At 46.9% G+C, this 22,330-nt stretch overlaps 7 protein-coding genes across 7 annotated transcripts; 3 read left to right on the top strand and 4 right to left on the bottom strand.

Annotated features, from left to right (window-relative positions):
* Positions 1-381: 381 nt before the first annotated feature.
* On the bottom strand, positions 382-1,320 carry PAAG_02333 (GMP synthase; the record flags this gene model as incomplete). Its single annotated transcript, XM_002795581.2, has 3 exons — positions 382-672; positions 773-999; positions 1,080-1,320. The coding sequence occupies 3 exons, from the start codon at positions 1,318-1,320 to the stop codon at positions 382-384; spliced, it is 759 nt and encodes a 252-aa protein (XP_002795627.1).
* Positions 1,321-2,235: 915 nt separating this feature from the next.
* PAAG_02332 (multidrug resistance protein fnx1) lies at positions 2,236-4,197 on the top strand (the record flags this gene model as incomplete). The annotated part of the gene is made up of 2 exons (XM_002795580.1): positions 2,236-3,958; positions 4,070-4,197. The coding sequence occupies 2 exons, from the start codon at positions 2,236-2,238 to the stop codon at positions 4,195-4,197; spliced, it is 1,851 nt and encodes a 616-aa protein (XP_002795626.1).
* Positions 4,198-7,517: 3,320 nt separating this feature from the next.
* PAAG_02331 (hypothetical protein) lies at positions 7,518-10,100 on the top strand (the record flags this gene model as incomplete). Its single annotated transcript, XM_015844609.1, has 4 exons — positions 7,518-8,423; positions 8,492-9,198; positions 9,290-9,454; positions 9,620-10,100. 4 exons carry the CDS (start codon positions 7,518-7,520, stop codon positions 10,098-10,100), a joined length of 2,259 nt encoding a protein of 752 aa, XP_015701657.1.
* Positions 10,101-11,292: 1,192 nt separating this feature from the next.
* PAAG_02330 (hypothetical protein) lies at positions 11,293-11,880 on the top strand (the record flags this gene model as incomplete). The annotated part of the gene is made up of 1 exon (XM_002795578.1): positions 11,293-11,880. The coding sequence occupies one exon, from the start codon at positions 11,293-11,295 to the stop codon at positions 11,878-11,880; it is 588 nt and encodes a 195-aa protein (XP_002795624.1).
* A 617-nt stretch (positions 11,881-12,497) lies between these two features.
* On the bottom strand, positions 12,498-13,742 carry PAAG_02329 (U2 small nuclear ribonucleoprotein A; the record flags this gene model as incomplete). The annotated part of the gene is made up of 4 exons (XM_015844608.1): positions 12,498-12,908; positions 13,109-13,369; positions 13,518-13,558; positions 13,664-13,742. 4 exons carry the CDS (start codon positions 13,740-13,742, stop codon positions 12,498-12,500), a joined length of 792 nt encoding a protein of 263 aa, XP_015701656.1.
* A 990-nt stretch (positions 13,743-14,732) lies between these two features.
* On the bottom strand, positions 14,733-17,253 carry PAAG_02328 (nucleoside-triphosphatase ntp-1; the record flags this gene model as incomplete). Its single annotated transcript, XM_015844607.1, has 4 exons — positions 14,733-16,814; positions 16,838-16,981; positions 17,125-17,159; positions 17,244-17,253. 4 exons carry the CDS (start codon positions 17,251-17,253, stop codon positions 14,733-14,735), a joined length of 2,271 nt encoding a protein of 756 aa, XP_015701655.1.
* A 1,769-nt stretch (positions 17,254-19,022) lies between these two features.
* PAAG_02327 (hypothetical protein) lies at positions 19,023-21,999 on the bottom strand (the record flags this gene model as incomplete). Its single annotated transcript, XM_015844606.1, has 7 exons — positions 19,023-19,200; positions 19,334-19,587; positions 19,670-19,984; positions 20,074-20,743; positions 20,825-21,080; positions 21,149-21,367; positions 21,450-21,999. The coding sequence occupies 7 exons, from the start codon at positions 21,997-21,999 to the stop codon at positions 19,023-19,025; spliced, it is 2,442 nt and encodes an 813-aa protein (XP_015701654.1).
* Positions 22,000-22,330: the final 331 nt, after the last annotated feature.

Genomic DNA, 22,330 nt, shown 5'->3' with positions numbered 1-22,330 from the left:
GTAGCCATGGGGGGATTTTTTTATTTACCTCCTTATATGAGTTTGAGGTAGCGAGTGTTTTTCTTAACATCTCAACTGTACATTTATCCTGTAGTATTTAACAGGGTGTATCATGTTCATTAATAGTGGCGAATGATCATTCCCCTGTTTCAGAAAAGACATATCATGAATATTAAAAGAAGAGTTTTAACATAATGATACCCATATCTCTCACTGTAGGATGTTATATCTAACTACCTGGGGTATCTAGAATGCCCACAATGAAAAAATAAAACATGGGATACAAAGCATATACACCTGAACCCCAGTCCCATATGTAAATAAGGTCCATTAAAACACCCGTGTAGGAAGCGGCTCAAGCATCAAAAGCCCGCCGCAACCTCACTCCTCAAGCAAAAACTCCAGAAATGCTTTCCCAACTACAACTCCATCATGCTCCTTCCCCGCAGCAGCCATCCCGCCCTCATACACCCCCGGAGGCAGGACCCCCATATCTTTTCGTGCGTCCAGAATTTCTGAAACAATATCCTTCGTGAATTCAGGATGACCTTGGACGGAAATAAATCGGCCCGGAAGATACATGCCCTGCACCTGGCATACTGGCGACGAGCCAAGAAGAGTGATGTTCGATGGACAAGAATGGACGATATCGCGATGCATTTGCTGGAGACGCTGCCTTTGGGTGAATATACACATTTGATACCGGGGGGTGGGAATATAATAAATAAATAGATAAATAAACAAATAGAAGAAAAGGGGGTGTTATATATACCAATTTGCGAAGCCCGAACAACTCCTTTCCTTTATCCGTGAGATCCACATCGTGCACCGCAACTTCCCACCCATTCTCATTTCGACCGACCTTCAACCCCAGCGCTCTGCCGATAATTTGGTGGCCGAAACACACCCCGATAATACGAACTCGATCCTGCGCTAGGATATCGGCGACATACTCAACCAGCCTGTTTATCCAGGGGATATCATCGTAGGAGTTGTGTTCTAAGGCTTTGGTTTTAGAAGAGAAATGCTACGACACATCAATCGATCATAATCATATCGAGCTGCTCGCCCAAACTTACTGGATCCAGTTAGCAGCACTGCATCGATATCTTCTAGATCAGGATACTCGCTTCTCTCCATGACATTCCATTTTGAAATGTGGAGCCCGGTCGCTGGATCAATTTTATCGGGCTGGTTTAGCAGTTTGGCGCCGGACAGGAGCAGTGATTCGAAGACGCCGCCATAGCCGCCGTACTTGGTCTTGGTGTTTGGGAGGGGCACGTCGCATTCAAGCACGGCGATGCGTAGAGGAGCCCGCATGGAAACTGATATATATATATATTACTAGGTTTAAAATAGAGGACGTGAATGAGTTGAGAAAGAGTTGACTAATAACCGATAAGCCGATAGCTGCCGCAAACTGGTGCGGGGGAGGGGCTGCTGTTTCCCAGCAGACAGAAGCCTCCGGGGAGGGGGCGGCTATTGACCATTCATTAGCCAACGGGAACAGTGGCTGCTTCGGCTATCCGGCATAACTTTCTGTATACGGTTAGCGGAGAGCCTCCAAGGGGTTATTTTTTCCGCTTAAACGCTCAAATTAGGCGAACTCTCCCTCTCCCGTTCAAGCGGTTGGCTTGGAAAGGTTTCCCAAAGCACGATGCCATTTCCAACCCTTGCAAAACAGATTGATTCTCTTTCAACCCACCCCACCCCTCCAAGAGTCCCAGGCAGACCCAACAATAATCCTCGACAGAAAGGGGTGATTCTCTGGGTCCTGTCCTTTCGAGGAGAATGTAACTCTTATTTGGTTTTACCCCCATTACATTGTTGTTAACAGAGCAAACACTAGGGTAGTCAGTCCTTCTTTTCAAGCTCTATCACACGGATTAACGGCTTCGCAAAAGTCCCTCCCTTGGCTTCTAAATTTTACACGAAGAAATTTAGTTAAAACGTGACCACATCTCCGACCTTTATTTCGGGCCTTTAATAACGCATGGCATGGAATATCCCTCCGCATCAGCGATTTGCTCTCCTGACCCGAAGGTAAATCGGAATATCCCTGTCTGCTTTGCTGCTGCGAATCTCTATTCGCCGAACTTTTGCAAACTGCGACCTTTTTGAAAAAATTCGTCACCAGGATGATGAATGAGCCTCCAGGAATATCTATCTCAGGAGCTACTTTGACAACTGGAGAAAAAGTATTCAGGGCCAGGTATAGAAGGGTAAAAATCAACAATGACCGCTGCTGATGTGCCTTCGCTGGAGCCTCTAGAATCAACCCCATTGTTGCGCGGGACTCCAGCTGCCTTTCATGGAAATCCCAATGGACTGGCTTCAGACGACTCACTCCTTTCAAACGAGGTTGACGAAGAATCCTTGGACCTTGATCTCGCAAAAGTTCAATCGATCCCTCATGGGGGCGAAATAGAACCCGGCTTCCCACCAGCCCACCAGGGCAGTGCCATCGCACCCAGCTACGGCAGTCTGTCATCATCGGAAGCGGTGGCATCCAAAAACATATCGAGCAAGGTTTCGGGACAAGCAAACCACTTCATAAATGTTACCCCTGCACAGTTCTGGACTATTTTCGGCGGAATTCTATTCTCGTACCTGATTGCGTTTTTCGACTCGACTTTAATGGGCTCCATCCACCCAGTCATCACATCTCACTTCAACGCCGCCAACTCCGCCTCGTGGCTCTCGACTGCATTTCTGCTTACGTGCACGGCCTTTCAACCTGTTATTGGCCGTCTCTCGGATACCTTTGGTAGACGGCCTCTCTATCTCGTTACAATTTTCATCTTCTTCGTAACCACGGCTTGGTGCGCGTTGGCGCAGAGTATGGGGAGTTTCATTGCCGCAAGGGCATTTTGTGGCCTTGGGGCCGGTGCGGTGACTTCCCTCGGCATGATCATCAGCTCTGACCTTATATGGGTGGAATACAGAGGAATCTATCAGTCTTATATCAATTTATGCTATGGGACAGGTGGTTCTCTTGGGCTGGCCTTTGGTGGTGTGTTGGCCGATTCTTTCGGCTGGAGGGCAGCGTTTGGGATACAACTTCCTTTCATCTTCGTGTATCTAGTTGTAGCTTACTTTACCACCCCTGCATCCCTTGGGCCGGAGCTGGCGAAGAATGAAGGATACACCCTCCGGCAAGCCATGAAGACTATCGACATTAAAGGTTCCGCCTTGCTCGTCGTTTGCGTGACGGCCTTGATGCTTGGAATAAACCTGGGAGGAAACGTTTTCTCATGGAGCCATCCACTGGTCATTTCTTCCCTTGTTGTATCCGGTGTGCTTGTGGCCCTCTTTGTCAAGGTGGAGGCAACAGCCACTCGACCGGCCATGCCCCTGCCACTACTCCACAGCGCCCCAAGAGCAAATTTGATAATATCAAATTTTTTCGGTAACATCGCCATAAATACTGTCCTTTTCAACGCACCCCTCTTCTTCCAGGCGGTGAAACTGGAGTCACCCAGCGCTGCAGGCATAAGATTACTGTCTTCTTCCCTTGGTCTCCTGGTCACCAGCGTGTCTACAGGGTTTCTCGTAACCTGGAGCCGCCGACTGACGCCCACGCTCATACTGGGGTTTGCATGCCTGCTCTGCAGCGGAATTTTCACATCCATGCTAGGGAAAGATATTCCAACGTGGATAGCAATGATTCTTATCGTACCGTCAGGATGTGGTCAGGGTTTCGCATTCCCCACAACCATGCTGTCGGTTCTTGCTGTCAGTGCCCAAGACGAACAAGCGGTGGTTACGACAACGCTTGGATTGTTCCGCAACCTTGGCTCCGTGATGGGTGTCGCCATTAGCAGTTGGGCTTTGCAGAATGCGCTCCTCTACTATCTAGATGGAAATGTATCGGGACCAGATAAAGCAGATATCATCCGGCAGGTTCGCAGATCCATCAGTGCCATTTCTCATCTTGATCCGTTACATAAAATCGAAGGTATGATAATGATAATTAGTGTTTCGCCAAGTTATACCCCCGTCTTGCTTCATTATTTTCGCCATCCACTCCATGCTCCAGGAACCATTGCTAAAATAATTACTGCTACAGTTGTTCATGCATACGAGCTGGCACTCCGCGTAACATTCCTCTCGGGCATCATTTCTGCTGTGATTGCATTGGCTCTGGTTGTTCCAATCAAGCTCCCGCGGCTGCGGCGAAAGGAGCGAAATGTATGAGAATATGAACGAAAGCGTACGAGTTTATCAGTTGTTTGGGGAAAGATCGGTCCCTTAGATGGACCTTTTATGATATATGTGATGATCTGAAGGCATGTGTATCGCTTTTTGAGAGAGGAAATTATGTGTCCAATACTTGCTTTTTGTATACCCATCAATAATTTCTATTAGCATTTGCATATTCGATGGAGTTGAATTATAGAGTAGTCAGGCGGAAAATAAACAAAACAGCAGTCCAAATGCCAGAAATCCGCATGAACTTCTAGTCTCCCATGTTGCCCCTTTTCTCATACTTTTTAGGGCCTTTTCTTTTTTCATTTTTTTTTTTTATTTTTATTTTTATTTTTTTTTTTCATTTTTCATTATTATATTTGTTGGGTGGGGGTTTCATATTGAGGATTCTCATTCACTTCAAGGGAGGAGTGGTTGTGTGTCTTAGAGATTCCACAGGAAAAAGAAAATCCTCCGTGTTTGTAATAAGCACGCGGCATATCCCCAGCCAACCAACAGGGATCCTGTTTCATATTAAAAATCCTCCAACCAGAAGTTAAATTGGATCGAATGGGAGATAGACATATGGTTGACTTTTTTTTGCTCTCGCCTAGTATACAGATTGTACCCAGAATTTCTCTCTCTATGAAAAGGCTGTTGTTGAGGGGCCCTCCACTGTTCTCCCAACGGTGACGGAATGAATATGTTGTGCACTTGCTGCGTGGACTGGAAAGCAAGCTGTGCCATATTTTTCGCATGCCGAGAGTCTAAATATAGCCCAGGCAGCAGAAATCGGGATTGCTTGCACAACTGAGATCCCGGTGGTTGGGGTAAATCCTCCGACTCGCTGAACTCGCTTTTCAAAACATTCGACATATTTATTGTAACTTGCTGCATGTCCCGCACACCATGCAGTGCAATACCACCTCAGCTTTGCCAGCTTGACTTTTCCCCCAGAGAAGTCTATCTCACCCCTCAACCAAGATAGCCCACACGGGTCACCCGAGCAGCAGACGCCGTTCGCTACAAGAGACCTTCTCTGAAGAGAGTGACATTGGAGATTGGGGAACCTGCACCTCCACAACCTGGAACAAGCTGCGGAGTCGTTTGTTAACCTAATTCGCAAGCAAAGTTGGCCACCGGAGTTGGCCACCAAAATCCTAAATACTCCATCTCAACAAATCAAAATTCAATCCAGTAGAAGAAAATAAAAACAAAAATAAAATAAACAGAGATCTGCGCTCAACAACCAACGAAATTAAAATTCAATTCCGCTGAGATCAGGGTAGCTTCTTTCCGGTATGATCTGCGAGATGGCAATCTGAGCTGTTAAAATGCCCGGGGCGTGGTTGTCTCGGTGATGACATCATGTAGATGCGGGTGCTGTTCAGGCAGCTCTTTTTTTGCAGAGCAATGTTGCGAGGTGCTTTAAATGCAGTAAGTAAATTATAGAGATTCACACACATTGTAGACATGAATCATGGCTCTCACAGGATGAGCCAAAACAGCTGTAAAGTCTTCTTTTGATCAGACTCCTTTTTGACTCTTTTTTTCTGTTTCTGCGTTGAGCGGCTGAATCATAGATGTGCAGCAGCTTGAGCAAGGTTGAGATCACACATTTTGCTCATCTTTCTCCCACCATCTGGATGTTTATTCCATCTGACACTAGCTGCTCAATCGGGCGGCATTTATTACTGGGTCACCAAAGGATGAATAATTAATCACTGGACGAAAATAAACAGGCGTCTTGATATTGGTGGCCAAACTCGCTCTCCTTGGGGTTGGCCACCTTTTTCCGGGCCCCCTACTACCAAGGTACCGTCGAAGGCTGTGATGGGAACCCCAAGATGCAATTCTGCAGGCTGTTTCAAAAGGTGCTGGAATTTGTATTTGTCCATTTCCCAACTATAATATGTTTTCCCCTTCCCCCCAACTCTTTTCTCTCTTCCCCCCCCCTGTCGCTTATCGTAGATATTTGACGCAAGCTGCGAGATCCGGGGTTCTCTTCTGTCTCTTACTCTCCCTCCGTCTCCCGTTTTCCCCCCCTCCTCCCCCCACCGACTTCTGCAACCAACCTTTTTGCCCTTCTTGTTCTTCCTGGTCTCTTTTTGTTGTTGTTATTATTATTATTACTATTATTATTATTATTATTTATCATCCATAAATTCATCTGCAGCAGCGCAGCGGGTGAATCGGAATTCCGCCGCGAGTTTATTTATATATATCTCTCCACTCATTGGCCCCGAATTCGCCTTTGAGCGTTGGTTCAAGCTAACTAAGCCTGCAGACTCCTCTTTGTCATCAGCGAACAAAATAACCAACTAGAAAATATTCAACCCTACTTTTATTATAGTGTCGGCATCTGCATCAGCACGTTATCATTCGCCCGTCTGAGGAGGGAACACTGATCCGTTCATGTAATTCCTCCTTTTGGTTGTGTCTCCGGATTGTTCTCGATAAACCTAAATGAAAAGTATTTTTTCGTTGTGTTGGTTAAGAAAACTGGATCCGCATTCCCTTCGATCTCGGTTCCTGCAGCTCCGTAACGTTAACCACTGTTAATTAGTTATAACTATATTGCCGCTTTCTCCACATCTCGCGACTATAAACAATCTCCTCCTCATCCTCCGCTACTCCACAGTCGACGGGATGGCTTGACTTCAATTGCAACATTACGGAATCCATGTGCATTGGATGTTCCACTCTGTCGACTTCCACTCTGCCTTTCCCAGGTGAGTTTAGAAACTGCTCATTTCTCGTCCGATCCGCCCCTTGGGGCTGTCTATATTATTTTCCTTGTCACCGGTGTTGCTGGCTGTGGTCATTCTCTCTCGAATTGTAGACGCTGACAGATGTAACCCTCTTTTATATATATATATATATATATATATATATATCTCCACTACAGATTATCTCAGAAGATTTTTCCCTTTTCTTGTATCCCACGGATAATTTTGTCTCACATTGCTGGGGGAGACGGCAGTGCAGGTCCTCACCCACGCCTATTCAAGGTTTACAACGGGCCCATATTGGCCATTGGAATCGAAAAGGGGGGGGGGAAAGGAGTCGTCGACAACGGGTTTGAATATATTTTATAAATATCTAGGGGCATATAGGGTGTCTCAGGCTTGCAGGCTTGACCGCTGCGAACCATTTCTGGGCTTTCTTCTACTGCTTTGTCGCAAGATTTCAATTCTCACCATTTCAAGACCTACATGAAGGTGTGAACGGAGCATGTTCTAGCGCCACGCCGCGCTCTGAGCACGACAAGGCATAGAATTATCGGGATCCATAAAGCCCCAGTTGTTTGGCCGCGTATCCGGAATCAGATGGCATCAACAGTTGGCGGGAATTTTCTTCCGCAAACAGAATACGATCTCTCTCTAAATTTGGCTGCCTCTGCCGGCACAACGGAGGTGGGGGATTATCCAGTAAATGGCGATGCCTTCCAGCTAACTGCAAAGGCGGCTACTGATTTCAACTCCCAACCGAAGAAGAAGAAATTAAATAATCCCAGCTGCGGAGATGCCTCAGGCTCCGGTGCCGCCGTATCTTCGTCACGGACGGTGAACTCCTCTGGCCAAACGAATGCTCAAAAGCCAAAGCGCGTCAGGACAGGTTGTCTGACGTGTAGGGAACGGCATCTGAAATGTGACGAGGCGCTTCCTCGTTGTCAAAACTGCCAAAAGTCTGACCGGCTGTGTAAGCGTGGGGTTCGACTGAACTTCATCGACACTCATGTTGCTGCACCTCCGTACGCAGCGCCTTTCGCCCACGACTGGCAGGTCAACTTCCATGATGAATCCCGGGAGATTGCCTCGGAATATAAAGGTGGCTTTGAACGGTATCCCCGAGTCGAGAGGAATGATCCCCCACCTCGAAAACCTGCGCCTCCCCCGTCGTCGTACAATTTCCCTGATATCATGGGAGCCCCGTCACTTTCGCATCAGAATCTCTCTCTGCCGAGTGTTACCCCCCTCCTTTCTAATTATCCCGAGCCTCCGCAGCCGGAAATGACTGAGGCGATATTCCAACATGCCTCACAACCTCATCACGCTAACTCTACGTTTTCTGATAACTCCCTATCGCATTCTCCATTTAATTCCCCGAAGCCCAGTTTGGTGTCCTCAGAAAATGTTAGACCTTACCTGGATAACGCTGAGGAGGTGCTGCTCATGCAAGTTTTCGTGGAGGAAGTTGGGCTGTGGATGGACTCAATGGACTCGATGAAACATGTAATTTGCCCTCTTTCCGCCTGCCTACAGGCATGCTGATGCAAAGTCTTCTGCTAACTTTCCATCAGTTTTCTCATATTCTGCCATTTCATGCTCTCCAAGAGCCGATGCTTTTGAGTGCGTTCATGGCATGCGGCGCCCGGCACTTGTTTCTAGTAAATCCATCATATGGCGAAGAAAAGGCTCTGTACTATTACAACGCTTCTACGCGTGATCTTCTTACCTGTTTGCAAAACCCCAATCGCAATGCTGTCCTATGTGCTACGACAGCTGTAATTCTTAACGTTTACGAAATAATGTGTGAAAAGGCCATGCAGCGGATGAACCATATCGCCGGTGCCCGCGCTCTCATCAAGGAATGCCGATGGAATGCCAAAAGCATCGGGATAGGGGGCGCCTGCTTTTGGCTCAATGTTGGCATGGAGCTGCTGAGCTGCCTTCATTTCAATTGGAGGATGGCATGGGATCCGGACACGTGGGATGTGGATATGAACATGGGGGCGTCGCAGAATAGCATCACGGGCGACGAGGAGTTGTGGACACATCGGATGGTATATATCTGTGCGAAAATTGGGAATTTTCGATCCACGATTCCGCAGTTCCAGAATCCAGATCGGGCTGCGCATGACATGCGGCTGAATCAACGGATACAGGAATGGAATACATACAAGGGGTGGTGTGACGAGTGGGCAAGATGTGTGCCACGCTCGATGCTGCCGCTCGGTTATCTGCAGACTTGGCAGACGAATTCTAAGTCGTCATTCCCGGAGGTTTGGTTAGTACGCCTCATATATCTCCAACGCCCCCCTTTTGTTCTTTTATCTCTACATGGTCCAATTGTAAGCTGTTAACCGACACGCATTTAGGCTCATCAAGCGTACCGCCGTGGTAGCTAGGTTGTTTTATCACACAGCCTGCTGCCTGCTTGCCCAGGTCCATCCCACTGAATCCGAGTTCAGTGAGAATATGATGGCCATGCAGCAGAGCCACGCTCATGATATCTGCGGTATTGTGGCGCATGTGAAAGATAGGTAAGCTAATACCCACTGTTCCTTAAAAAAAGACTATTGCAATAACAACAACAACAACCAACCAAACAAACAAACAAAAAAAAAATAAAATAAAAAGCATTGATCAAAGCCACATATTCTCTATAATCGAGGTCGCTAATTCTCAACTTACCGCCGTGTAAACAGAGGCGTCGCCAGCGTTTCTCTCCGCTGCCTTGCAATTGCCGCGGAATGCCTAACGAATAGGCAAGCTCAGGAAGAAGTACTGCACATCATCGATAAAATCATCAAGGAGACGGGATGGCAAGTTGGATTCCTGCACCGCGAACTTATGGAGAAATGGGTATGGAACAACAGCAACTCTCCCGCGCAACATCAACAACAACAGCAGCAATCGTCCACCTCTACATCAACCGGTGGGCCATCGGCACCATCATTACTTTCCTCCTCACTTTTAAACTCTGGCTCACCTAACCCCCCCACCGCAACTGCAAGTGGCGGCGGAGGGGGTCAAGGGCCGTCCCGTCCCCGGTTGCCGCAAGGAATTGTGAACCCGCTCATGGCGACGGCGGACTTTTCATACGAGGATCATCCGTACCAAAGCCATTATGTTGCACCGCACAACCCTACTCAGATTGGGAGTTATCAGCATTATGAGTCTTACTGATGCCCTTTTGTCTCTTTACTTACCTTTATATTTCTGTTTTACATAACTTTCGTGCCTCTAACCCCTCACTCGTTTGTATGGATAACGTCACGGTTATTCGTTTGTGTGCGTGCGTGTGTTGTGCATGTGTATATATATATGTGTGTGTGTGTGTGTGTGTGTGTGTGTGTGTGTGTGGAAATGTGGATTTGAGATACCAAAAACCAATTTCTCCTTTTCTCGTCCGATGGCATTTCCCGGGTTTGGAAGGCCTTTCTTTCCTCACATATTATTATATTTATGATGTTTATTTCTTAAAACGGAATTCTTCTGATGGTAAAGTTTAGAGGGCTTGGTTCCCATGTTCCCCATTGATGTATATGGCATTTTTACTTTCCCCTTGTTTGCTTGCTAATTTCATGTTAGTTAACTATAGCCTTAGTTAATTAGTTAGTTATTATTATTATTATTATTATTATTATTAACATATTCATATTTTTCTTGGCTATGGCAGTCCGAGACTCTATGATGTCATCCTGATGCGGCGGGTTTTAACCACACACCCTTATAGTCTCAGGGGAACGTCGGGACCCTGCATCATCACTCAAAGACATAGTTGAATCAACTCTTCCACAAAGGAAGAACCAATAGAGACACGGTGGATGTGCCCTAATCCTGCCAATCATAAATCCCTTTCTATTCACCAGCCACCTCTCCCCGTCATAAATACGGCTGGTCCAAGCATTCAGTGCCAGGCCTTCCGTAGAATGACGCCTACCACCGCGCTATCCGCCCCACCCACTATTTATTTACCTTGTGTTTAAATTTTTCTGAGATATGGAAAATTATGCACATATCAACACATTCACATCCAGGCATTCTCAACACGTCTGTTGGCGATCCCTTCTGCTTCCTCTTCTATTCATGAGACCCATTCAATCTCCGCGGCGCCAATCCAAGGAACTTTGGTCCCCTTTCCAAATGGGATAGATAGTTGGAACTCCATCATCAGCTCCGATCAATACATGTTACTTTACATACAGAACATATTCAAGCAAGCGACCCCTGCCATCCATTACCTACCTGGCTGAAGAATTGAGATGAAGTTCACTTCCACTTCACCTCCCCTATCACCATAGAAAATCAATACATGAAAACACACCATAAGTTCAAAAAAAGGGAAAGAAATATATATATAAACTAGAAACCAACAATGGCCACCTCCGACCCCATAGTTCTAGAACCCAACTCACTCTACATTCTCCTCTTCCGCCAGGGCGAAGCCTATCAATTCCACTGGGGTCTCTTCCTCACTACCACCAGCAGCGCCCCAGCAGCAGAAGAAACAGCTGAATCACCCGAATCCACTGAACCAGCAGAGACAACAGCAACAACTAGTCCCCCAGGCACCCTTTTCGAACTTATAAACCCAAACCCTTCCAACAGCAGACACTGGACCTACAACACCAGCACCGTCGCCACGTTTACCAACAAAAACAACCCCATCTCCGCCCTCAAAATCTCCACCATAGAACCAATCCTTCACGACCCCGTTCACGCCCTCCTCGCCACAATCCCCGTCGTCACCTACTCCCACCGTTTTGGGGAGGACATGTCGTGTCGTGTGTGGCTGAAGGAGGCGCTGTATGCGCTTGATCAGAGTGGGTTTATACAGCTTGTATGGACTGTTGATGAGATTGAGAAGGAGGCTAAGGGATTGGGGATGCTGTGTTGGTGTAGTGGGATTGGGAGGGGCAATGCTAAGGGAAGAGTGGAGCGGAGTGCTGGGTGTCTTTTCTGAGGGAAGTGGAAATGCGACGCGTGGGGGGAAGATTGATATGGTTGGGTACGGAGACTGGACGCAGACTATTGGTATTAGTTGCTCGGGAAGTTGGTGGATGGGGAAGCTTTGACCAAAAAGAATGAGAAGTCTGACGTTTTCGTTGATGGATGTGGTTAAGTCAGGGAGTTGAACCATGGACATGTCCGAGTGCTTTTAATGTGTCCATCAATGCGTCCATGGTTCACGAGGTCTGATCTGCTTGGCAAGGCGGAGAAAAGGGAGATGGGGAACAATGGTGGGAAAATTGATATCAAGAACCAGGAATATAGAAAACAATCAAAAGACTGTATCACAATCAACTTTAAAAGAAGATGGGATTTAAAGAACTCCTCCCCATGTTTTCAGACAGGATCTTTGTTTTGGGTAATCCCCTAACAAGGAACATGCAGAGAAACTTAAAAAGAGAGATTGCATGGAGTTGGTGTACGGTGTTTTCAGTGCGCTGAGCAGCGTAACAATCCGTAGAACCTGTATCATTATCCGTAAAACGCCGGTTTATATTTTTAAAACAGAAGGATAATCAGAATTAAAAAAAGTCCACTGCGCCAATGTTCGATTATTGAAGTCATTCAAAATCACATCTTCATATCAGTATCATTATCTTCGTAATCGCTTTCATCTCCCAGCGCACCCCCCGGTACCCTCCCCTCATTCAACTCTCGTTCCAACCTTGTGATTTCCTGTAAGCTCTTCGCTTCCCGGATCATTTTCTCCACTCGTTTCCGCTCCTTCTCGGTAAGTTTAACACGAATTGGCCTTCCACCAGGCTGCTCTTCTGATGCAATACGCGCTGTTGAATTCTTGAGTGTGGAGCCAGGGACATCGAATGTTCGGGATTTAATTCCCATGACTTTGGAGGCGAGGGCTGTGAGTTTGGAAGTGGTGCCAAAAAGTTCGGCAGCACAGTTTCGTTCTACGTCCTTGACTTTCTGGTAGTCGAGGAAACGCACCGTTGGAATGAGGAAGATTACCCAGAGGCGGTAGTTCTGTGTATATACGCGAGTATGAAATGGTGCAGGTTAGCAATATGGACAGTATATGGGCATACGATAGGACGGACAATGACGACATCATATGCCCAAAAAATAAAAAATAAAAATCAATAGCATAGTTCACCAACAACACGACAGATTTCCAGAAAAAAGAAATAAATCAACAACATTTCAAGGAATTCGAAGACACTAACATCCTTCCGCGTCACCGGATTCTCCAGCAGCGACAAATGCGTAAGTCTCGTTAGATTCTTCAACGGTTCTAGATCCGCTAGCTCTGCAACGTTATTCGCGGTGAGAATTAGTGTCGTTAGGTTCGGGATCGAAGTTGCTATTGACGGGTGGATATGCGACACGCGATTTCGAGCTAGAAGCAAGGTACGGAGACGTGGGGAGAAGGGGAAGTTGGAGATCGAGGAGATGTCGTTGTCAGTGAAGTCGATGGCGTCATGGTCCTGCCGCATATATGATTAGAGATTGAACCATGAACGGTGTAGACTGGGGCACGGAGGATGTAGGACAGATCTAAGAGAGAGAGCAAAGTTGATGTGAAGCAGCGATAGAGAGCGGAATAGGTGCATGCACATGGACATTCGAACATACCTTCGCAGCACCCATATTCTCAATAGCGGGAATTTTATGGCCTATATATCACCCCCATCCCGAAGAAAGGAAGAAATACGATATCAATTGAGCTCATTACCAAGTCTGTGACATGTGTAGTAGTATCTGTTCTTTCCAATACGCACCTCTGAGATCAAGTTCTCGTTCTTTGAGTGGGTTGAGGTAGGAGAGGGAATTCTGAATTAGCTCCACGGTGAGTCGCATTGTGTATGCAAGTTAAAATGAGCTATTCGGATATGTCGAGCGGGTCAAGGCGACGGGAGTTATAGGTGATGTGAGGAATGGTTGATGATTTGGCGGGTGTAGAGGGTTGTCATCGATTATGTTGTAGAATGAAAATCGCTGCTGATGTTGCTGCCGCGAAGTTTAAAGTTGCCTTTTTGGGCTCTAAAATCTTGGGAGGGTGGGAATGGATCACGTGATGTTGATGTGTGGTAAAATGTGGTTATGACCTGCTGAACCAGCACCAGATGGGAAATAATCGAACTCGATAGAGTTGATGGTCTATTGTTTGATGGATTGATTGGTGTTTGAAAGCTCGAATTGTAAATGATGAAGTTTAGAAAGATTTTTTTTTCTAACCTGTTCTACACTTAAACAAAAAATTTAGAAAGGGAAGAAAACGAGAGCTCCGCTCATCAGGCACGATAAAAACTCCTACAAATCCGTGTCCAATAACGGATCAAAAGGGGAGAACGAGTGAATGAAGAAGAAAATAAAAGGGGGAACATAGTACACGATGGAAGAAAGGATGACGAATGCAAGAAGAAATGAACTTGTACAAGTACAACGAGTGGGTAGCGAATGTTAGTATAGAAAGCAATCAAACAGAACCACAACGCCGGCGAGCAGCCCAACAGTCCATAACTCCCCCGACAAAGTACCCCAATCGAGACTCCATGGCTATGGCAAAAGGACGAAAGGCAACAAGGGAGGAGAGCGTTGCTAGGGCTATGTGCCACGACCACCCACATGTTGTCACCAGAAACCCAACGGCTTAAACCAAGAGAAACTGTATATATGATCGAAGCGAAAGTCCCCACCCAACCACATTGTATAACTCTAAAAAAAAAAAAAAAAAAAAAAAAAAAAAAAGAAAAAAAAATAAATATAAAAATAAAGGGTAGAAAGAAGAGAAAAGAAATGGAGAAGGACACTTTTAATCACCCAACGCCAACAACGGCCTCACACTGCCTACACCACAGACTTCCGCACGGGACTCGTCGCTCTAGATCTTCGCCCATTAGTCGTCGGCGCTAGCGCAAGGTGCGCCTGTCTATCGCGACTCTCCGTTCGCACCGCCAATCCATTGCGATCCATAATTCCCACATTGTGCGAGGATAGCAACGACCCGTTGCCATCCAGGCTGAGACCGAGGCCTACACTAGCTCTGTTCCCGCCGCCTCCTCCACCTCCACCGACACTGCTAATGTTGTTGCTCGTGCTCGTGCTCGACTTCGACCTCGCTAGAAGATTAACACTGCTGCTCCCATCCTCGTCATATGTGGCACTGGCCTCGTCGTCGGACGAGGAGGAGCCAGGGCCGAGTTCGAATTCGCGCATGCCGTCTTCCAGTGTGCGTTCGTAGGGGATGTAGCTACTTCGGCGCGGGGAGGGGGAGAAGAAGAAGAAGGAGGATAGTTTACTGTTGAAAAGGCCCTTACTTCGTCGGCGGTAATGGAAGCTGCTGCTATGTCGGCTAATTGGTCGTCCGAGAAATCTTCTGTACACACGATTTCGCCGTTCGCGGCCGTAGAGGAAAAAGATTGCGATTGCGACTATTGCGAGGAAGAGGAAGAGGCCTGGGATGCGGCGGGGAGAATGGCCATCGAAAAGGGTGTCGTGCCAGTGTTGTCGGTTGGTTCCGGTGATAGTATCGTTGGTAGGTAGGGTTGGTTGTGAGGTGGGAGGGAGGGGTTGGAGTTGCGGGCCGGTGTGCTGGAAATCGTCTGGAACGCCACCGGGGACGTTACTGCCGAAGCCAACTGGGAGGCCGTTTTTCAACGGTGGCACTTGGGATGAAGCGTAGAGAACGGCTTTTCCGAGCGTCCAGCTCACTTCTGTAGCACCGATCTTGTTAACTGCTTGGAAAGCGTCTAGATAACCGTCTGGCTTCCCAGAGACCACCACATCCTGGGTTCTGTTGTTGTGGCCTGTGGTCACCTCGGCTTCTCCGATGCTTGAGCGTGGGATGCCAATTCCGTCGTGTAGAATATTGATTAGCCAAGAGGCCTTGAAACAAATTTCATTGGCAGTTTTCTTGCTGACTTTCCCTCCCCATCTCTGCCCTCTAACGCCCGCTTCTATCTCATCCCATGGCTGTGAGCAAAAATCCTTCGCGCGCTGCAGATAGTCGTAGAAGTTGTAAGGGTCATCCTTGTCGCCCATATCAAATATTCCATGGGTGGTGTGCCAGTATTCGCTCACACCGATAAAATGGTTGACGTCAAAATCGATTGCAGGCACATGGACACCATGTAGAAGACAGGGCTCATCAGGACAAGGCGCATCCTTCTCGAGTAAGGGGAATGTCTGGAGAAGGCACTGGTCGAACTTGCCTGTTCCAACTAGATACGGCTCCACACCGGACACGGGGCCTTCAGGGGGTAGAATGGTTCCATCTGCAGACATCCGCAGTCCAGCATGTAGACAAGGATCCGGCCTACCCTTGTTCATCTCATCGACACTTGATTCCAAGAGTGCCTTTACATATCGACTCCTTGCCTCCTGCGCCCCAAAGCCTAACCACGACATGACAAACACTTTATACTCAAGAGCCCTGCCATTGACGCTCCTGAGCCGCAGAAGGGTTAAATCATTCGCATGTTTCTGGGCCTCAGTCGCGTTTGGTGCAAAGGCAATCTGGGCAGAGGCGCCTCCCATGTCCAGAAATCCGTATGTGTGATGGCCTTTCCCGTGATTGTGGGATCTGCTATCATCAAACCCGCCCATCAAATAGTTGGTCGCAATCCACCCGTAAAGTCCTTCGGTGACTCCCTCGATAACTTGCACATGTTGGTTACAGTCCGGGATAAGAAAGTCGGTAGTTTGGCGGATGTAAGTGCACACATTGTTGAGGATGCTCTTTTGCTGGGCTTTTGGGAGCAGGCGCATGCCAGCCGTTGCCAAGAGGAAGATGGGGGTGTCGGGGACATCTTCTTCTGGGATGACCTCTTGTACATGATGGAGGAGTGGTCTGAGGTGCTCGAGTCCGACATCTTGGGGATTTTGGGCGAATGTTGAGATGCCTGATATTGTTGACGGATTAGCACCATGCTAGAGGAGAATCTAAAATAAACCACCGATTGCTGTATACCTGGATGTATCTTTTTAGTATATTTTTCGCTTGTTATAATTTCGGGTAATGATGCTAGGTCCTTTGCCGATGCAGATTTGCGCGCTTTTACACTATCTGGCCATCTATAGACATATGATCGAGTCCCCTAAATAATCCCAAAAAAAAAAAAAAAAAAAAAAACATTTTTCACTCAGTATATATGTACCCGGATGGCGCGACTGGGTATCAATGTGCAGCACACGCCCAGCACCTTCCACGATTTGACACGATGGGACGCGATCAACTTACGGATGAACCAGCATCCAGGACGACAGCATATCTCCCTGTATAAATACGCAGTTAGCAAAATACTCCTGGTCGCGTAGTTTTTGACTCTGCTGTCAGGAGGGGGGAAGGTAATGATATACAAGTCAACATCTGGAATCCGACGCTTTGCGTGTTCTTCTATTTATTATACGTTTTGTTGCTTAGCTCGAATGCATCGCCCGAATTAACAATATTACATATTAAAAAGAAAAGCCGTAGTAGCATAAGCGAGATATAAAAGGTAATTTTTCGACAGCTTCCATCAATTTGGCGACCCTTCCCCTTGTTCTCTTTTTGATCGGCGGAGTATCTTGGGTGTGTTGGCAACAGCGTACAGTCTGCTCTAAACGGGGGATTGCGTAGTCGCGCAGAGAGAGGTTCGAGGCCGAAAACGAGCGTGGAGCTGGTGGTAAAAGCCAAAGGAAAAGGAAGGAAGAGGAAGAGAGGTGGTGAGGTCTCGAATTGGATGATAAAGGGGGAGATAAAAGGAGTCGAGATGGAGAGATGAGGTTGAAATAGAAGAAGATTGAGGCTGACGAGGGAAGAACGTCGCGGTCAGCAACCTCTAGCTGAATAACATAACGCAGTTAAAACCTGGGGGGGGGGCCAACCTCAAAAGGGAAGGGGGCAGAAGCCGGCAATTTTTTTTAGACTTTCTGGATGCACGGTTGGTACGATAGGTACGGTAAGGACGGTAAGCAGCGTAATTCTGGTATTTCTGCAGAATTCGGCCCCGCACAGAAGAAAATGACGCGCGTACGCTTAAGTGGACCCCCCAATAGGATGCCGCCATTTTGCAAAGTGGAGCTTTTACTCCGCGCTGAGTGGCGGTTTGCAAAAGGAGGACCAGTCGATCGATAGGGATATGATACTAGTGCCTGTATAGGACGGTACCTCCCGTTGTGGGGGGATGCAGGGTTGCGCTCCCAGATTACTATACAGTACGAAATATGACAACCACCCACTCTCCAAACCCCCCACTATTAGCGATGGGGAGGGCGGTAGAGATATCTACTCGGTGCCTTTCTCCATATTTTCCACCCGAGTCCCCAGCAGGAGCTTGTATTGTCCTATTAGGCAATTGAAGCAAGATCTATATAATCATTATTACTTGCTTCAAACAATTATACGTACATGTTATGCCGGTATTATCTCTCTCATGAAATATCTTACCTAGCTAATTTGTGAGACTGCAAATGTCGGGAATCAAGCACCATCGATCTATTTTTAGCGACAAAGCTACACCGCGACTGGTCTCAGGGAACCAACCCTCCACAGCATCTCCACATGGAACAAGACACCTGTTTTAGAATCTGCTCGAAAAATCTGGATATACAGATATCTACAAGTAATTTATCCAACGCAAAAAACCTACAGGCAAAGTGCCAGTGACAAACACTCCGACGAAATAAGGTTCCCGAAGGACAAAGAGTTGGAATTTTAAAGAGTTTTGACATTCAAGGGAAACCGTTACTTATTGGGTCATCGCAGTTAATCAAAATTGATTCATTTCATTAGATATAGCTTTTTTGCATTTTTATGCCTTTGTTCTAGCATTTCTTCTCTCTCTTTCTCCTGAATGACATGAAAGATTTGCGCTACGAAAATTCACAGTGACAATGCTGATGGTGGTACTGTCAAAAATAAAGAATAGCAATATAATACAAAATGCAGGAATGGAGAGACATATACGGAGTGGTGTATACTTTTTCCTATCCCCCAAAAATTTGAGTGAGAGGGTGGTGCGAGACATGAAGAGAACATATATGAGAGACACGTGGAATAATAAAGTTCAATAAACAGCAAAACGAATTGCAGGTGTCCATGTGTGTATATACAACAATATACAGGCTGCTATATAAAACACCCCAACATAGCCATCACAGCTTCGAGCTCGCTCCAAGCGCCGTTCGTCTAGGATGTCTCGTGGAGACGTCAAGCTCTTCCGATAAAGCAGCGGACTCTGTCGCTGCGGCCACTTCAAATACCCCTCGACCCACTGCGTCGGTCATGGTGAGAACGCGAGAGGACACGGTGGCTCCGTCTCGACGGTTTTTCCTATAAAAGAGCGGTATCCCAGTGTCAGCCTTTGCAACTGTGGTCTACAGAACCTGGACGGGAGAGTCGAGTATTCTATTGAAGAAAAGAAAAGTGTGTAGGTGTCGAGGGGAACGCAGCACATTATACATACCCTTCACGCCGCGACTGGGCGATCCGGGACATAAAGTCCCATAGTTTTCCGCGGGCCAGGAGCTTCCCTGTCGTTGCATCGCGTTCAGGCATCCAGCCGGGCGCGATTCTCATGGTAGTCGTTTGGTTGCCCTTTGACTTTGCGACGATGATGATGCCTTCCTCTTCAAATCTCTGATATGCATTCTTGAGGGTTTCTTTGTTGACGGCTTCGAAATATGAGAGGTCGCCTTGGTGGTAAAGTGTTTTGCCCAGCTTTTGGTTTTTTGCCGGAAGCGTTAATATTGGAATACATGTCTAAATCGGGGGTGGTAGGATGTAGGTGTTTTATGCTTACCAGTTGGGCACTCTCGTGTGCCTTCTTTATGTCAATCCAGGGAGACATGGGACCATTATCCAGGGGCGGGGTAAGCCCCATAAGGGATACAGCTCCAAGCCAACTCGCTTCAATAAAAGGCCAGATCAGGAAGCAGTAGAAGTCATAGTTTTCTCTTCCACATTCACGCTCTGCATCGCTTAGCTCGATAAACTTCGGTACGTCAGCTGCGTCTCTGGTGACTTTGATTACATGGTCCCGTTCCAGTCCATTTAGAGTCTTCTCAAGGTTATGAGTTAAACCATCAAGTGGGAAGATAAATTCTCCTCGGAAAAGCTTTGAAGCCCGGGTTAGCTTTTTCTGGAACTACTACCATATTGAACAAATGTCGAAAAAAAAAAAATAAATAAAATATATTATCTTACCTGGGACAGGAAGGAGACCTGGGCGAGGAGTTCGTCATAGGTGCTGCGCTGGTTTATCGGTCCGCCCCCTTGCTTTACGCGACAATACATAGCAGCAGACATCAGCGCTTCAGTTATGAAAAGATGAATTGTCATATTTCTGTAAAATGAGAGTTGGAACCGATCCACGGCATAGAAAGTCTGTTCCGCAAGGCCGCCAATTTCACCAACTAGCTTAGGCCCCAAAACTTCGATTGCACGATCAACTACTTGTTCCGTCGGAGCTCTGTAGAAATGTGCCACTCTCCCTCCCTTAACACGAACTCGATCACATAACCAATCCACGCGTCGAACAAGTTCAGTTTTACCGACACCACGGCCTCGAAGAGTAAGAAGAACTGTGCCAACCAGCGCTGTTGGCATCACCACGGCCACGTTATTGATGTCTGAAAGGACACGGTATCCTAGTGTTCTAAGGAGGCGTCCTCGTTCTGCACTCCCCATTTTCACTTGGATTTCACCGTTATTGGGGGTATTGTATATTCTGGCAGACTGCTCGGCGACAAATGCTTTCAGACTCCATGGTTCGTGAAATCTGACGTCAACCCTACCCAGCTTGAGCGATAGGACTGAAGAAGAATTAAAAAAATCTACTAGATTCTCTTTTTGCTTCGGTTGACCGAGAAGTTCACTTATGTACGATCTGATTTATTTAAGAAAAGAGTATTAGTGTGCCAAGTTTGGCTTGCTGTATTTGGAATTGAATACCTACTCAGTTTCAATAACCTTATCATATTGTGTGCTGACCGGGCAGATAATTGCATCTTTGACTCGGCCAGACGCAATGCTATCCAAGAGAAAGCTGAGGATACCAAATTTTGGAGGTAGGAGCTTTCCCGTTCTCGAACGACCTCCCTCCACAAAGCATTCAAAATTAAAACCATTTTTTAACAAGGTATCAACATAAGCTTGGACGAGCGTATGGTACAAGGAGTCATCCCCGAATGTTCGACGAATCCACATTGCGCCTGGATTGGTTGTCAGCCTGTTCCAAAAGTAAATCATGTATGGTTTGCTAGGAACGAAATATATATACCTGCACGCTGTAAGAAGCTCCCGAGTAAGGGAATATTCAAATTATCTCCCGCCACAACCACTGGAAGTCCAATTCCAAGACGATAGCAGATGATTTGTAGTGAAACGTAGTCTACGTGAGATCTATGACAAGGCAAGAACACAATCGATTGCTTTTTCTTTGCTGCAGCCTCTGCAACAGATCTCAAGCGGAGAACCTCCTCGCTAGAAACATGGATTCCTACATTCCAGAGTCAGTATATCTTTTCGTGATCTAAGTACCCATATACGTAACTAATAAATAGGAAGCAAAAAGAATGTACCTTGGTGATATGCTCTGGTAAGAAGCTGTGTACATAAATAATATGCTCCCCGGATGAAGTTTTTGCTTTCCATTTTGCAAATCATATTCTCCATCATGGTATCGACGACTTCCCTTAAATTCGCCTCGATCTCGTTTTTCCTCCTTCTACGAGGATCATGATCATTGTTCGATTTTCGGGGATCTAGCAGACCTTCCTCCTCTTCTACCCGAGTTCGCAGCTCCGCCAGCTCCGTAATCTTCCCAACCAATATCGGGTTACTGATGATATCTAACTTCATTCTCTCAGAGAAGCCAGAGTAAAATACTGGCTGCCCGATAATGTTATCATATGCGCGCCATCCTGACCCGGAAACGAACAGGCTGACTTCACGAAGAAACTCAAAGGGATTTTCTCGAAAACGTGCCATATTCCGCACAAGCTTTCGCTCAGTGATGCCATCATCATGAACTCCAGGGCCTCCGGTGAAACCAGTGGGATGCACGGTGACCCGATCCCCGACAATCTCCAGATCTGGGGCCATGTGGCCCGCGCCTTTTGGAGAAGACATGATGGCTAATTCCAATTGCTAAACGATATTATTTTAGGGAATAAGAGCATGGTGGCAGGGTTATTATCATAACCACTGGAACACAACGAGGCAGTGGAGATTTGCCTCTAGACGCCCTGTTAACGCGCCACACCAGAAGTGACACGGTCCTCCTTCTTCTAGCAAAAGACGAGATAACTTGTTCTTTTAGTCCATTTTGCCGCCGTCTCGGGGCTGCCACTCCACCTGAGTCCGTCGTAATAGCCCGACATTTATGGCGTGGAAGCTCGGATTTCAAGTGGACCTCGGCAGCGTTCATATAGATCACATGATCTGCTGCAGATCGGCAAGC

Source organism: Paracoccidioides lutzii (genome assembly GCF_000150705.2).
Source record: "Paracoccidioides lutzii Pb01 unplaced genomic scaffold supercont2.5, whole genome shotgun sequence".
Lineage (NCBI taxonomy): Eukaryota > Fungi > Ascomycota > Eurotiomycetes > Onygenales > Ajellomycetaceae > Paracoccidioides > Paracoccidioides lutzii.
This window is presented reverse-complemented; position numbering and strand designations above follow the sequence as displayed.